Source organism: Tinamus guttatus, unplaced genomic scaffold, assembly GCF_059628265.1.
Source record: "Tinamus guttatus ecotype Peru unplaced genomic scaffold, ASM5962826v1 Tinamus_guttatus_pri_ptg000524l, whole genome shotgun sequence".
Taxonomy (NCBI): Eukaryota; Metazoa; Chordata; class Aves; order Tinamiformes; family Tinamidae; genus Tinamus; species Tinamus guttatus.
This window is the reverse complement of record NW_028289058.1, coordinates 339,461-352,663: the sequence shown is the minus strand read 5'-3', so window position 1 is coordinate 352,663 and position 13,203 is coordinate 339,461. Positions and strand designations below refer to the sequence as shown.

The following is a 13,203-nucleotide window of genomic DNA, read 5'->3' as shown; positions in this document are numbered from 1 at the left end:
GTCAAACATTACATGTCTTTTGGTGAAAAGTGATCTTTGCACTATCCCATTAACTACTGCTAAGAGATGCCATTCTGGTGGAAGAACAGACTGGAGCTCAAATTGAAAGATTATGCGTTGACCATATTTCTACCCAAGCAATCACTAAAGATGTCACCCAAAGCCAAAAACCACTCACCAATTGCCTAGATTCTAAGGAAGCAGTTGTGATTGCTTTGGGATATTTAATAGGTTTATGATAAGCCAGCAGAAGTCATCAACGTAATTAGGACTCTATATCCATGTGCAGGTACGACATTAACACAAATATAGGCCAAAGTGAACCGCATGGCTATAATATTAGTATCCATCTAGAAGGCATTCCCTCATTTCTTCCATGTGGCATTAGCTTTCACTTCTTAAAAGGAAGCATAGATGGATAATAAGCTTAATTTAACAACATCTTTGTAGAACCTAAAATTTTGCTCATGACATAGCTTTAAGTGACAGCTTACTGATTATGCAGAAAAAGAGGAAACCACTGGCTAGCATCCCAAGAGGATGCTGCTAATTAAGAAAAAGGCAAACCCTTATAGCTCTAACAGGGCATTACAAAGCCAAGGAATACAAAAAAATTGTTCAATTTACATACTTGGGCAGTAATGCACTGCTCAACAGGGATATCCAAAACGAAGTAATTGCATAAATGGGCAAGGTAGAAGCTTCATTCACTAGCTTAAATACATATTAAAAGAAAAACTTCAAGTTGAATCAAAGGGCATTTCTACTTCAATGTGTGGGGGCAAAAATCAGAATGTCTACTCAGGAAAATGACATCTATCTAAAGTGAGGCAAAATGAAAAGTGCAGCAAAATATGACATGGAATGAATTTCTTTTTAAGATTCATCAGATATTTGGCAATTGTATAACTTAAATATCTGGAAAGAGCAACAAAATAACAGGCGGACTATTGGACATCAAAGAGATCAACAACTACAAACCTTCCATCAGAGAACGGGTAAAACAAAACTAATAGAGCCTGACAACAAAGGACCCATTTAAATCCATGTCAGATCTTGTCCTTGCTCACTGACCTTGCATAACTCAAAATGGATTTAAGTCACCAAAGATCATTTTATTAGGGAGGTCCAAAATTCCCAGACATCTGCATAACATATCTAAAGTCTACTGACAATCTCGCTTTTCTTAATTGGTTTTAAAAGACCTTTTGGAAATAACTCACAAACTCCAGGGATGTATGGCCCGCAGATTAAAAGCCACTGCTTCCACTTATCTACATTGTGAGAATGCCACTAGGCAAAAGCAAACATTAAAAGGTTTCTAAAAAAAATAAATAAAAGAAATAAAAATAAAAAAGAAACAAAAAAAGAACTCAGCAAGATAACTTCTAAAGAGATAGACTACAATCTAAATAAAGAAGAACAAGAAAATAAAATTATTAAATTTGTGAATCTCTGTAGTATTCCTGAAAACAAATGCCTAGGAACAAGTAGGTCATTCCCATTCAATCAATGTTGCGACCATTTTTCACAATTTACACTTTTGCTGGGATTGACGGTTCATAATATGTTTATGATATGTCACTGTGCAAGCAGTAAATTTACCAGGAGATATAAACTGGTCAAATCCAAAAGGGTTTTTAGGGGATGCCTTTCAAAAGGCAACTTTTTGACCCGGGATAATCTTTTAACAAATATTACACTTGAAGTGGAGATGATGATTCTCTTGAAACATGGTTAAATATGAAAAAATAATAATCTTTAGCAAAAACAGGTTATTTTAGTCTCAGAAACTATTAAAATGACTTTTTTAACCCTCCAATTATTCAAGAAAAGTCCAAGTTAAGGCCATGACAATCCTTAGAAATTTTCAGCCTGAATAGCCCACATTGATCAAAATACACTATAGTTCCTACCATTTCCTGACCAAAAAATGCTTCCATTCTTCCACCTACAGTATAACACTGTTTAATCTGTATGCAAGCAATACTTGCAAGTATTTCTTTGATTTATCGAATTATAGGATAGCTTTTCACTGGCAGCCCAAATAACAATGGAAGAATGGATTCAAATTCTTAGATTACGCTATTGTTACACTCGGTATCTCACCATATTATGGTTATAGCTCCTCCTCTCCCTTTTCTTCCCCTTTTTGTGACTATCTGAAACATCTCAAGGAGGAACGGGAAAGGAGGATCCCCAGCACTTCCTACAACATTAGTTCCAAATGGTGCTTTACCTAAAATGAGCCAAAAGTCAAGGACGACTGAGATCAAGATCTGTGCAGTCTGAAGGAAGAGAGATTTCCATCCCCCAGTTGCTTTATCCATTTGCTTTTTTGGATCTCCAGATGTGTAATGAAAAGACAATTTTTATGCAGATGCATAGAAAACAGAATTTCACATGTAGCTCACTGCAGGGAAGCATGATGCTCCAAAGCCCAGTGTGTTCATTTTTTAGAAAAATTACAGCTTTGCCTTTATGATAAAGCCTCTGAATTTCTGCGAGTTTTCCAATTAGAAACCACAAGGAAACTGCTAGAGTCCTGGGAATTCGAAGCTGGCGGAGAATTTAAAAATTTCCATGATTTGAAAAACATGTTGGAATGTTAATCTATACAGCCAAATTTCCAAACCAGCCTTAAGTCGGTCTCCAAAGTCGTGAACAAAGCTTTATTGTGTATGTAAATTGGCCCAAAATTGTTCAAGTATGTAAGTCCAACGACATGTTTACTCAAATAAACTCATTAGATACAACTATGCTATATAGAAATAAAAAACTATGCTTTGAAGTCTGACTAAAGTACTCTCCTGCATGTTATTAATATACTTATAGGTTGCTTTAAAGCCTTAAGAAAATGTCTAACAGTAATGTTACAATTCATTTAACTGGTAAAACCCATCATTTCTAGCAGAAAATTTAAGAAAAAAAAGCTATATAGCTATCCCTCTGAGAAAATATGCTCTCTACAGCTGTAACACTTAGTCTGAAATAATGGGAGAATTTTATGAAGATTTCCAATTTCAGTAGAAATTTTATGAAGAGTCCTCACAACAGTACTTCATAAAGATGAAAAATAAAATATTTCTGGAAAAAAAAAAAGCTTCCTAATATGCCTTTTAATTAAATTATATTATTAAAAATCAAGTAGTGGTGCTCCTTTTCTTGACCGCAGCTGGAAACATTAGGCTATTTCCAGAAGCAAGAGCTAACAGGTAGTTAACAGGCAGCCTCCTCAACTGGAAGATGCCAAGCTGGTGGTCACAGAACATCTTCAATTTGCTCAGAAATCTCCTGCCATGGTCTTCACCAGAATTGCTTGCCAGGATTTACAGAGCTTGTCTCCGTTGCCTTTTGCAGGTGGATCTCAGGGTGCCTGCTAGAAACCCGGGAGCGATCAAGCTCTGTGGATGACGGCGAGCTCGGCATGTCTGTGGAAGGCACGAGGAATTTAGCAGCAGCTTTTCAGTCCCGTGGCAAGGATGCCTTCCAGAGGGATTAGCACTTGTTTCCGTATCAATGTTTCGTTATCAAGATTAATACACAAAAGACAACGTTGCATTCTCCCTCTCTCAACTGAGGGCGACAGCTGTACAAAATATGGTTAGCAATCGACTCCATGAGCAGTAGAACAAGCATCTCCAGAAGGTCTAGGGCAGAGAGGGCCAAAGTGCAGCCACAAACCAGAGAGAACCTGGTCATAGCATGACTGTACTCATCCAATTTGTCATTGGAGAGCAGGATTTATCAGCTAACAGAGAACACCCCAGCATAGCCAAGGGCAGACCAGACCTGCCCAGGCCACCTCAACCATGCAGCCTCTACCCAGCTTGCCCATCCAGAGTCTAAGGGTAGCCACATCCATGTGTTGTAAAAAAAGACACTCAGAACCAAAGTAAAAAGACTGCTGAATGAGGAAAATTATTCTTAGCACTTTCCATTCTGAGGTGATTTATACCTTGAGACATGAAAATGTACATCATCTCCGAAAAAATACATACTGATAGAGAGACTCGCTCTGTTGCATCTATGGATGTTCTCACTATAACCATAAATACCTGATTCTGCTTAGAAAACTGGCAGTCTCTTATTCTCACGTGGGAACAGCTCATGGCAGTCAGCTTGAGAAGTATTACTATATCAGAAAGACCTAATGAAAGGAAATTATATATCTACTGGTTTTCATTGCACAGCAACACAATCATTCATTGAGAAGAATGATTTCATTAGTTGGACCTTCCCCCCCGCCCCCGCCTTCAGGAAAGAAATCTCTTTTGGCTCTACTTCTGCATTTTAATATCCTGAACAATTTCATTGAACATCTACATCTTGACAACTCAAGTGAGGGAAGTTTCAATAGTTTCACTGTTCATTTGAGAAACTGCAAATCTTGTCCAAAGAATTGTTCACTATTCTCCTCCTTTTTGAGAGCCTTTCAAAAATGTTGTGGTCTTTCCTACCTTTCTCAGGTTTGGTTAGGCCTTAAAACATCTTCTGAGTCTTAGAAACACATCAAACCCAGCCTGCCCTGTTGTTTACTAGCCAAGCTAATTTCCTCGGGAAACAGTTATTTTCCTAGTTCTCCTCCAAATTCAGTATTTGAACAATGCAGGTGAGAAATATATAGAAATTAGCTATCATACCCTTACCTTACCCCTCCACAATTTGCATGCTGTCTTCTGTAAAAAAAATAGTAGTTTAGCAGTATCCACACACTGCTCTCCCTTTGCACAATTTAATCTGGCATTTCTAATTATTTACAGATTCCAGTTACAATAGCATTTTCTTTTTGTCATTGAATCTAACAATTGGAGGAATAGAACACGAATATTAACTCATCTTTTGCTCTCACAAGCTGCTAGTGCAACCCCAGAGCTCTTACTCCAGACTCCAACTGGTCTGGGAAACGAGTCAGCTCTTGAACCAACAGTCTAGTTCACCTAACACAAGAGGACTAGACTTACTGCATATGCCTGGGGCCCTCTTGGAAAGTTGACACAGAGTTCTTCAAAGGAGTTGAGCTGCAAGCAAAAATAGGCTTGAATACACAGAGAAGTTGCCCCCACCTGTATTTAGGGAAAAATAAGTTTCTTTTTTGCTCATAAATAAGCAGGGTCAAATATCAATTTATTCTCATATTTGAAGGTCCCTAACAGTTGTCACAGCTCCGCAAGTGGGATAACAATACAGTCTGGCACCTATTAAGGGAAGGTCTCAAAGTACTACACAATTTTCACAGATTTAGGCTCAAAGCAATAGTGCAGACTAAACAGTATTCCCCAAGCTACAGGTGTGGGAAAAGAAAGGACAAAGATGAATTTTCCCAAGAGAAAACACTAAGGTCTCCAATTCTGTCATCTTGTTCTTTAACCACTAACCTCTTCTTTTGATACAGAGAGAATTTAAGTCAAATCCTTGGACACTTGATTTTAATTTTCTGGGTTCTGCCTCTACTCACTCAGATACATAATTCTCTTTAGAACAAGCTTTCATTTATATAAGCCACAAATTGCTTCACATTTGAGAACAAGCTTCAGTACTAGAGCTTCATTAAGGGCAATAAAACCCCCGTCCAATCCTAATTTCAGTTTAGATTTTTGTAAAGGTAACTCTCCAAGAGCATACGGTGCACTAACCGTGCCCGAGTACCATCTTAAACATGTCTGCAGAGAAGCCAATGCTGTAATTGGCATCTACACCTACCAAATATCTTATTTATTACATTTATTTCCAAGAAGCCACTGAGAGCTTTGGATACAGAACAACTGCAAAAGGCACTGCAGATACTAGAGCCATGGATAAGACGTGAACAAAAACTCCTAGTGTTAGCAGCTATATTAATATATCTAAGTATTAGATACTGGTCTCACAGGCAATTTCAATCAAAGTGCACATGCACATCCAAGGGCAAAATTGACTCTGTGTTATACACAGTAGTTCTCTTTCAGTACATGTTCAATTTAATCTTCCGAAATCATCTTCATCTCAGCTACCACTGGGAAAATGAAATTAAGTGCACATTTGAATTAAATATGCTAGGGCTTACAAAATATTTGCATCCGGATTTATTTTGTATTCACTTTTATTTATTTTATAGACTGAACCAAATCAAGATCCTTGCCTCCTGAAAACGGGATTTAATGATAGATTTAGATTCATTATTCAAGAGTATTTCTAAAAGAGATTTGAGCTAAGATTAATCTGATTAACCTCTGAGAACCTGGAGAAAAACAATCATTCAACCTCGATCTCTTTTCCCTCATTTTCTATGAAAACATGGTTTTCCACAGAATATTCAAAAACATATATTGATGCTGTGGTATGGCAGACTACTAGGCTCTGTCTATTAAATGGGGATAACTATTAACACACTTTATGTTTATTTTAAATCCTTAATTAATGGGTTTACTAAAATAATCCCAGGTAAACGTGCGCTCTGTGCATAGAGCACGTGCCTCCGTGCTTTCAATTTGTTTGTACAGCTGGGAAATGCTCAAATTAACTATCTGTCAGGAAAAGTAAAATACTGCCAGGATAGCATGGAGATGAAATCCAGGCAATGGGAGAGCATTGCAAAATGACATCCGGTGACATGAATCACTTTTATGAAATAGCTGCTGCTAGAATAGTAAGGCTAGGTGCTAGACAGTAGATCATTAGCAGCAGCCCTGGTAATTCCAGCAACTTCTTGCCACACAAATCTGCAGGTAGCTATCAGCTTTGAGATGTTTTAGGGATGTACATGACTACAATTCATTTAATACTGTGAATGTTTCCAGAAAGGGAGAGAGGATGCTCCTCAAGCAACATGTTCTACTGGCATGATTGCCTAATATTGCTCTCCCTACTCAAAATTCTCACCAATGCCACAAAGTTTTATCCATTTGAAGCAAAGGATCAGATGTGCACCGACCCCTTTTTCACAACCATCAAGTTTTAGGACATGATTTAGCTGCTTAACAACAAAAAAAACCTTGTCTTCTGGGATCTGGGGAAAGAACCTAGCACCTAACATGCTTGGAAATGAAAAAAAGAGTTAAATTCTTCATCTTTAGAAACTCAAATGTTAATAAACCTATTTGAATTTCTCAATCTCTTCCTGAGTGATGAAATCCCTATCTGTACAGGGTTTAATTTGTTGGTCTCAGGAAGGGTGCATTCGGAGTATCCAACATGACATCTCCAAGCACCTATGAGTATTTCTGAGCATTCAGCTCAGGAGACCAATGAGCAGCTCTGCAAATGGCATCAAAGGCTGTCAAACTGTGGTGCCCTCAATACTGATACCAAAGGAGTGTCTGACTTGCTCTTTTCAGCTGTTGGAATTTAGCCCGGAATAGGCGACTTTATTATAAGAAATATGCGCTTAATTTAAAATGATTTCTTTGAAGCTTGCCCGTTGTGAAGATAGATTTGTCCATTTGCACAAGGAGTAATTTACTTGGCCCTACAAGAAGCAATAACCCACAGAACTCATGAATGATCATTCTGGGTCAGCCAAAGTCCATCTAGCCCAGAGTGGCCCTAAGTATCTAGGGAAGACTAAGACCATGGTTTGCTCAACACTCTCCTAGGCTCTAAACACCCTCTTTGAGTGGCTTTTACTACTTCATTTAATGCCCTCCAGGTTTTGTATAGAAGAATTAGCCAGCACCTACCAGGCCATTCACAATTCTGCCAACCTCCAACACCAACATCATCCCTTTCCACACCAGCCAACCCTAACCCATGCAGTCATTCTCCATAAAAAGCGACTCCTCTGATCTCCTTCCTTGTCTTCCACTGAACCCCAGGTAGGACTTTTTGGTTTTCCATCATTTTCCATTTTTATTTCCTTTTCTAATTCTTAAAGCTTGCTCCCAAGCCACACTGCCTGTAGCTTCCTAACTCTTTTGGAAACACCTCTAGTATCCAAAAATGTTCCCTTCAGATACCAAAGTAAGGGTTTATATTAATACCACCATGCTCTTTCTATCAGGAGAACCTTACATTTCGAAAGCACAGCCTTAGTTTACACCTTCCTGATTTACTCCACGCTCAAAAAAAGCTGAAGCCAACCTACAGGATGTCCCAGAAAGCTGAAAAATGTTAAGTCCTCCCTAACAAGACAGCAGATGTTGCAGTTCTGTTAAGAAGCAAACAACAGCATTGATGTTGAACAGAAACTTGTTGCACAAGCAACTCCTTCAGACCCAACGAGATCTTCTCTGCCATCCTGGGGAGAACTGCAATGTTACCATAAGCAACCACAGGGTACAAGTGATGAGTCAACATGGGCAAAATTAGCGTGCAATGTGCCCTTGGATGGGTGGCTAGAGCTTGCAAGCAAGATGAGTGGTTCCTAACCTACAGCACACATCAAACGGAATAGGATACATCGTTACCCTCTAACCATGAGGAACCTAAAAGCAAAACATTTTATGGAGATTTGCCACCTAGGAAGCAGCTCCCTTATGAGGAAAAGCTTTGCTTGTGAAAACAGCAAGTCAGGCTTGTGGAGGAACTTGGCACGATTCCCTTTCTCCTATTATCTATATTCTCAGTCCTATCTGTCTCCTTCACCCAACTGCAGTCTGAGGCTGTCAGCAAACTGAGCCTCCTGGAACCGTTCATTTTATAGGCCGGTCTCCTTCTGTCTTAAAATGAATAAATAAATAAAATTTCAAGTCATACACATGGGTAAAAGAGCATGCTCTATCTCTCTGAAGGGAGGCTGGACTCTACAGACCTTACAGCTGCCAATAAAGTCATTGGCAGTGGGGCACCTGCGTGGGACAGAGTGACTTCATGCGAACAGACCTCATGTGAACAGAGAAATGGCCAAGTGGCCTCAGATTTCCACACGGATTATTAACGCAGTGCAAAATAGTGATTGTGCAATTCTTACTACACTCAATTTCGTACTATATAACCAGCTTTTACATTTCTTTGGCACCACAAGTCAGATTTTCCAACGTGCAGCCTAGGACTGTTGCACAGGGAATTACAACCTGAAAGGATAAATAGTTCACTAATAGCCTGCAATGACACACCAGCTATTACTCTGCCATTTCTTGGAATTCTTACTATACCAAGTAGGAAATAATAGACATTGAGAAAAACAGCAGTGCGGCAGAAATTTTCCATTTAATTGCATTGCCTGTTAAACCAGCTTGAAAAATAGAAGGCAAATTCGTCTGAGTAATTACAGCATATGGGATTACAAATGTCTAATTGGCTTCTAGCATCAAAAAAGAGCATTGACTAATTGAAATTAAGGCAGTCATTCTCAGCCATTGTAAATTAATCAAGAATGTGTTCATGGGCAGAACACAGACATCCCAAATATCAGAACATTTCTGGTTGATCTTTCCAATCGGCAGCACTCTCAAAGTAAGTCACCATCAGAAAAAGTCTGTGATGATACAAAACAAGAATAGTTATTTATCTCACAAAACTGTATTGCTGAAATTTTGAATATTCACTATTGTAGCTGAAGGCTTGGTCAAGGTAAAATTTCAAAAGAATTCTGTGTTAAATGCACATGGTTTCCTGAGATGTCCAATTTAAAAGAAAAAAGTTTGCATTTTCTCATTAATTGACTGCATTTTTCATCTTACTTTCAGCTCCTTCATCTCTCTCTTTCCCTACTTAAAGGAAACAGAAGGTGCAAAAACAAAAATCTGCCTCAGTCCAGACAATTTATTTTGCAACACTATTACGAGCCTGGAACCAAATAAAACAACTTACACAGCTGCTGCTGACACAAGGCTGTCAATACTTTCATTTCTCCTACAGATAAATCATGAGATCAGAAATAGCAGATGCAGTTTGTGTTGTCTGGTATTGGGTTCTTTTTCCCCTTATGTATGTGACTGTTTTAGCTTTACAGGTGTCAGAATTCAACAAGACTAATAAAGTAGTCTTGTTGGTTGAATTAATGTACATGTTGACCATTTCAATTAACTTCTGCCCAAAATGACATTTGCTGGGCTCTTTAATGTGTCTCAGCAAGACTGTCCTATGAGCAAAAGGGAAAATAACAGTTAGCAGGAAAGACAACTTCTGGAGTATTTTCTATTCTATATTCTTTAACTCTTTTACTTTCTGTCTCTGCACAAGAACAAGCATTTCAGGGCTATGTTTGCCAATAGAGTCCACGGAATGTGATTTCTAGTTTTAAAAACCTGAAGCTCGTTTTAATTGCTCAACATTGCATGATGACAAGGATATCAACCCAGCAGCTGTTGGCTGAGCTAGACATTCAGTTCTTCTGACCCCAAAACATGTCAAGTGATGAAAAACCAACCAAATTCCAATTAAGTTGCTCTAATAATTATTTTCCCACTATCATTTCTGCTTGCATTATATGCAGCTTGAAATGTCGTTTCAATTTTCATGTAATTGCAGTCTTCATTTCTAATAATAATTTTTAATAGCTACTTCGAATAACTTCTCTAAACGGTAAAGAGCAGTAAACAGCAGGATTTTACTTCTCTCCATGCATGGACTTGGAGGCTGTGATCAAACAAGATCTTAAAGGTCTTTGCAACATTTTTTTCATCCCTTGGAAGATCATGTTTTCCACATCTCACCTCATCCATGCAGCTCTCCCCGAATCCCTTTTGATATCCCAACAGGAACTTTACATTCTAGACACCCAATCAACTATAAAGTTTCATTATTATTTCCCAGAGCTATTCGATCTTCCCCCTGCATATAAATACAGAGATCACGTTTTTTCTAGTAGCTACCACTTCCCACTGCTAGATTTTTGTCCAGGGTCTTACCCTCCACATGTTACATGTCATTTTTTGAGCAACCTCCTCATAAAACAATGCTCCCCCTACTGTAAAGAGCACTGCACATCATGGGGTTTTAGCTATATCGCATGCATTATAGAGCTATATAGCGTGCATTTAGCTTAATTAAGTTACAGTGATGTAGTTAATGGGGAGGAGGGAGGAAGAAGGCAAGAAGAAAACAATTTCCATATTCTGGATATGCAGAGCAGAAGGTTGCAAGGATAGAGGAGATAGCTTGATGATGTTTGAACTTATGGACTGAATAAGCGGATGTGGGAATCAGAGGAACAAAGAATATGTAGGAATACTACATAAATAACAGCCAGTCTCAGACCTGGAACACAGGCAAACGATTTGGGTTATGCCTGTATTTGTTGTGGGGTTATTTTTCCCCTCTCTTGTAATATGTTATTTTGGCTCCTTTGGACCTTTTATTGTCTTTACAACACTGTAGGGTACAGGGAAGCTTTCTACAGTCTGGGCTAATTTCAAGAAAACAAAATCATCACCCTGCGGTTCAATTTTTTCTTCTGTGTAAAGCAATTACCTCCCTGCCCATTTGCAGAGCCTCTATAAACGAAGCCTCTCAGCTTCTCAAGGACATTCAGCACCAGAACAGTCAAACACCTCAAATATCAATAACATATGCCAGAACACCAACACTTACCTTGCCAGGCTTGTTTGCATCAAAGCTGTTTTCTTTAAATTTCTCCTGCAGGGTCTCCGCTAACCGACAAAGCGAGGCACCATTATCCAATTTCTCCATAAATGTTTCTGCTGTTATTTCTCTACCTGAACAGCAAAAGCAGAAAATTAGCATGGCAAAAAAAAAAAAAAAAAAAAGTTGGACAGTAGATACGGCATTTGTAAAGAAAAAGAGCATGACCCAAATGCACCAAAATCAAAAGAAATCTTTAGAGCCATTTGAAATGTGCCTTAACTGAATAATTACTTAAGAGTACTTGGCGAGTAATCTTACTACTCTTTTACTGGTAAAGGTACAGCAAATTAGCCAAACTGCTTTCTTTGGAAGGGTAGATGTTACCAGAAAAATGATTCAAACAGGTCACAATTTGCATCTTTATTTTACTTATGTAACTCAAGGATTTTATCCCAGTACTTTAAAAAACAGACTGCAGCAGGCAAACGGTTTACACCAGTGTGTGGAATTATTTACAGGGTCAGTGTCACTAAACACTTTTATTGCAGCTTGTTTTCAAGCACATTTAGGAAGAAAGGAGATTTTTCTTTAGCGTTATTATTCAGCATTTTATTTAGCATCATTTAGCATCTCGATCCTTTGAGCAAGAAGGTGACAAAACACTGTAATAAGCTCCTTCTAAAGAGCTTTTCAAAGTAAAATTAGATTTTTTGTTTTTGGAAACAAAACAAACCCTTACACAAGATACCTAAACAAAACTTTCACATAAAGAAAAACAAAAATCTGATTTGCTAATATATACTTGTGCTCTAGTTGCTGCAAATCCTCTTTTGCTACTGCCTCCCTGATCCAACCATCTGCCATGAAACTGCCATTACATTTTCCTAAAGGAGACATCATGAGAGATGATGAGCAGGTTGGCCACGCTAAATGAGAAGGGAACTGTTTACCACGCAACTAAACTCCCAGCATGACAACAACATCTCTAAAATAAATAATGAAAACAACAGCCTGTTTCTTGTTGAAGCTGTTCTGTTTTGACATGCCCACTGGAAAATGTAGTCACTTTTCTGAGCAGCTGCACTTTTCCAACAGTCTCAACTTCTACCAATGTCAAGAGAGCATGAAGGGCTAATTCTTGCTCTTCCTACTTAGACAGGACTTTTGACCTCCTCTGTGATATATACATATGACATTTAGGAACTGGAACGACAGTAGGAGCTCATTTTTATAGGCTGTTGGACAGCACCCGTAAGGCAACCATTTCCTATAGCGCCAAAAACCCCCAGTCTGTAGTGAGAGCAGTTCCCTCTCCCATATCCTCTCCGCCTACCCAAGCCTGAGCTCTCAACAAGAGCAGGAGGAACAGGAGACATCTGCCCACTGCTGGTGGACTGGTTTTGCTACAGATTGGTGGCCAAAAAAGCATCTGCCAAGGATTTTTCCAGAGAGACGTCAAGAATTTGTTTTCAATAAGAGGTCTGGAAACAGAGAACACTCACCTGATTTTTCTAATACATTTCTACTTCAGAAACATCTGTTGGAGACTTTTTTTTCCATTTTATTCTTTTTTTGCCTCAATTCTGTGCCACACAGCCCACTCTGTAGCCCCCACATACCAAATGACTTCTCCAGACAGCTGAGGCCAGGGCTGAAGTTAGAACAGCCCCAGATACCAAAATGCAGCATCTCGTCACTTCAAAAGCCCTTATCACCATTCTAGTCCACGTTTTTCTCAATTTTAATAATCAAACATTT

General features: G+C 38.7%; 1 protein-coding gene across 3 annotated transcripts in view; it reads right to left on the bottom strand.

The window, feature by feature from the left end:
• GAS2 (growth arrest specific 2) overlaps positions 1-13,203 on the bottom strand; it is a 67,618-nt gene that overhangs the window by 41,749 nt on the left and 12,666 nt on the right. For all 3 annotated transcript variants that reach the window (XM_088533844.1, XM_088533843.1, XM_010221487.2), the window contains exon 3: positions 11,452-11,576. In XM_088533844.1, coding sequence (XP_088389970.1) covers positions 11,452-11,576 — 125 coding nt within the window. The remainder of the gene's footprint in view (positions 1-11,451; positions 11,577-13,203) is intronic.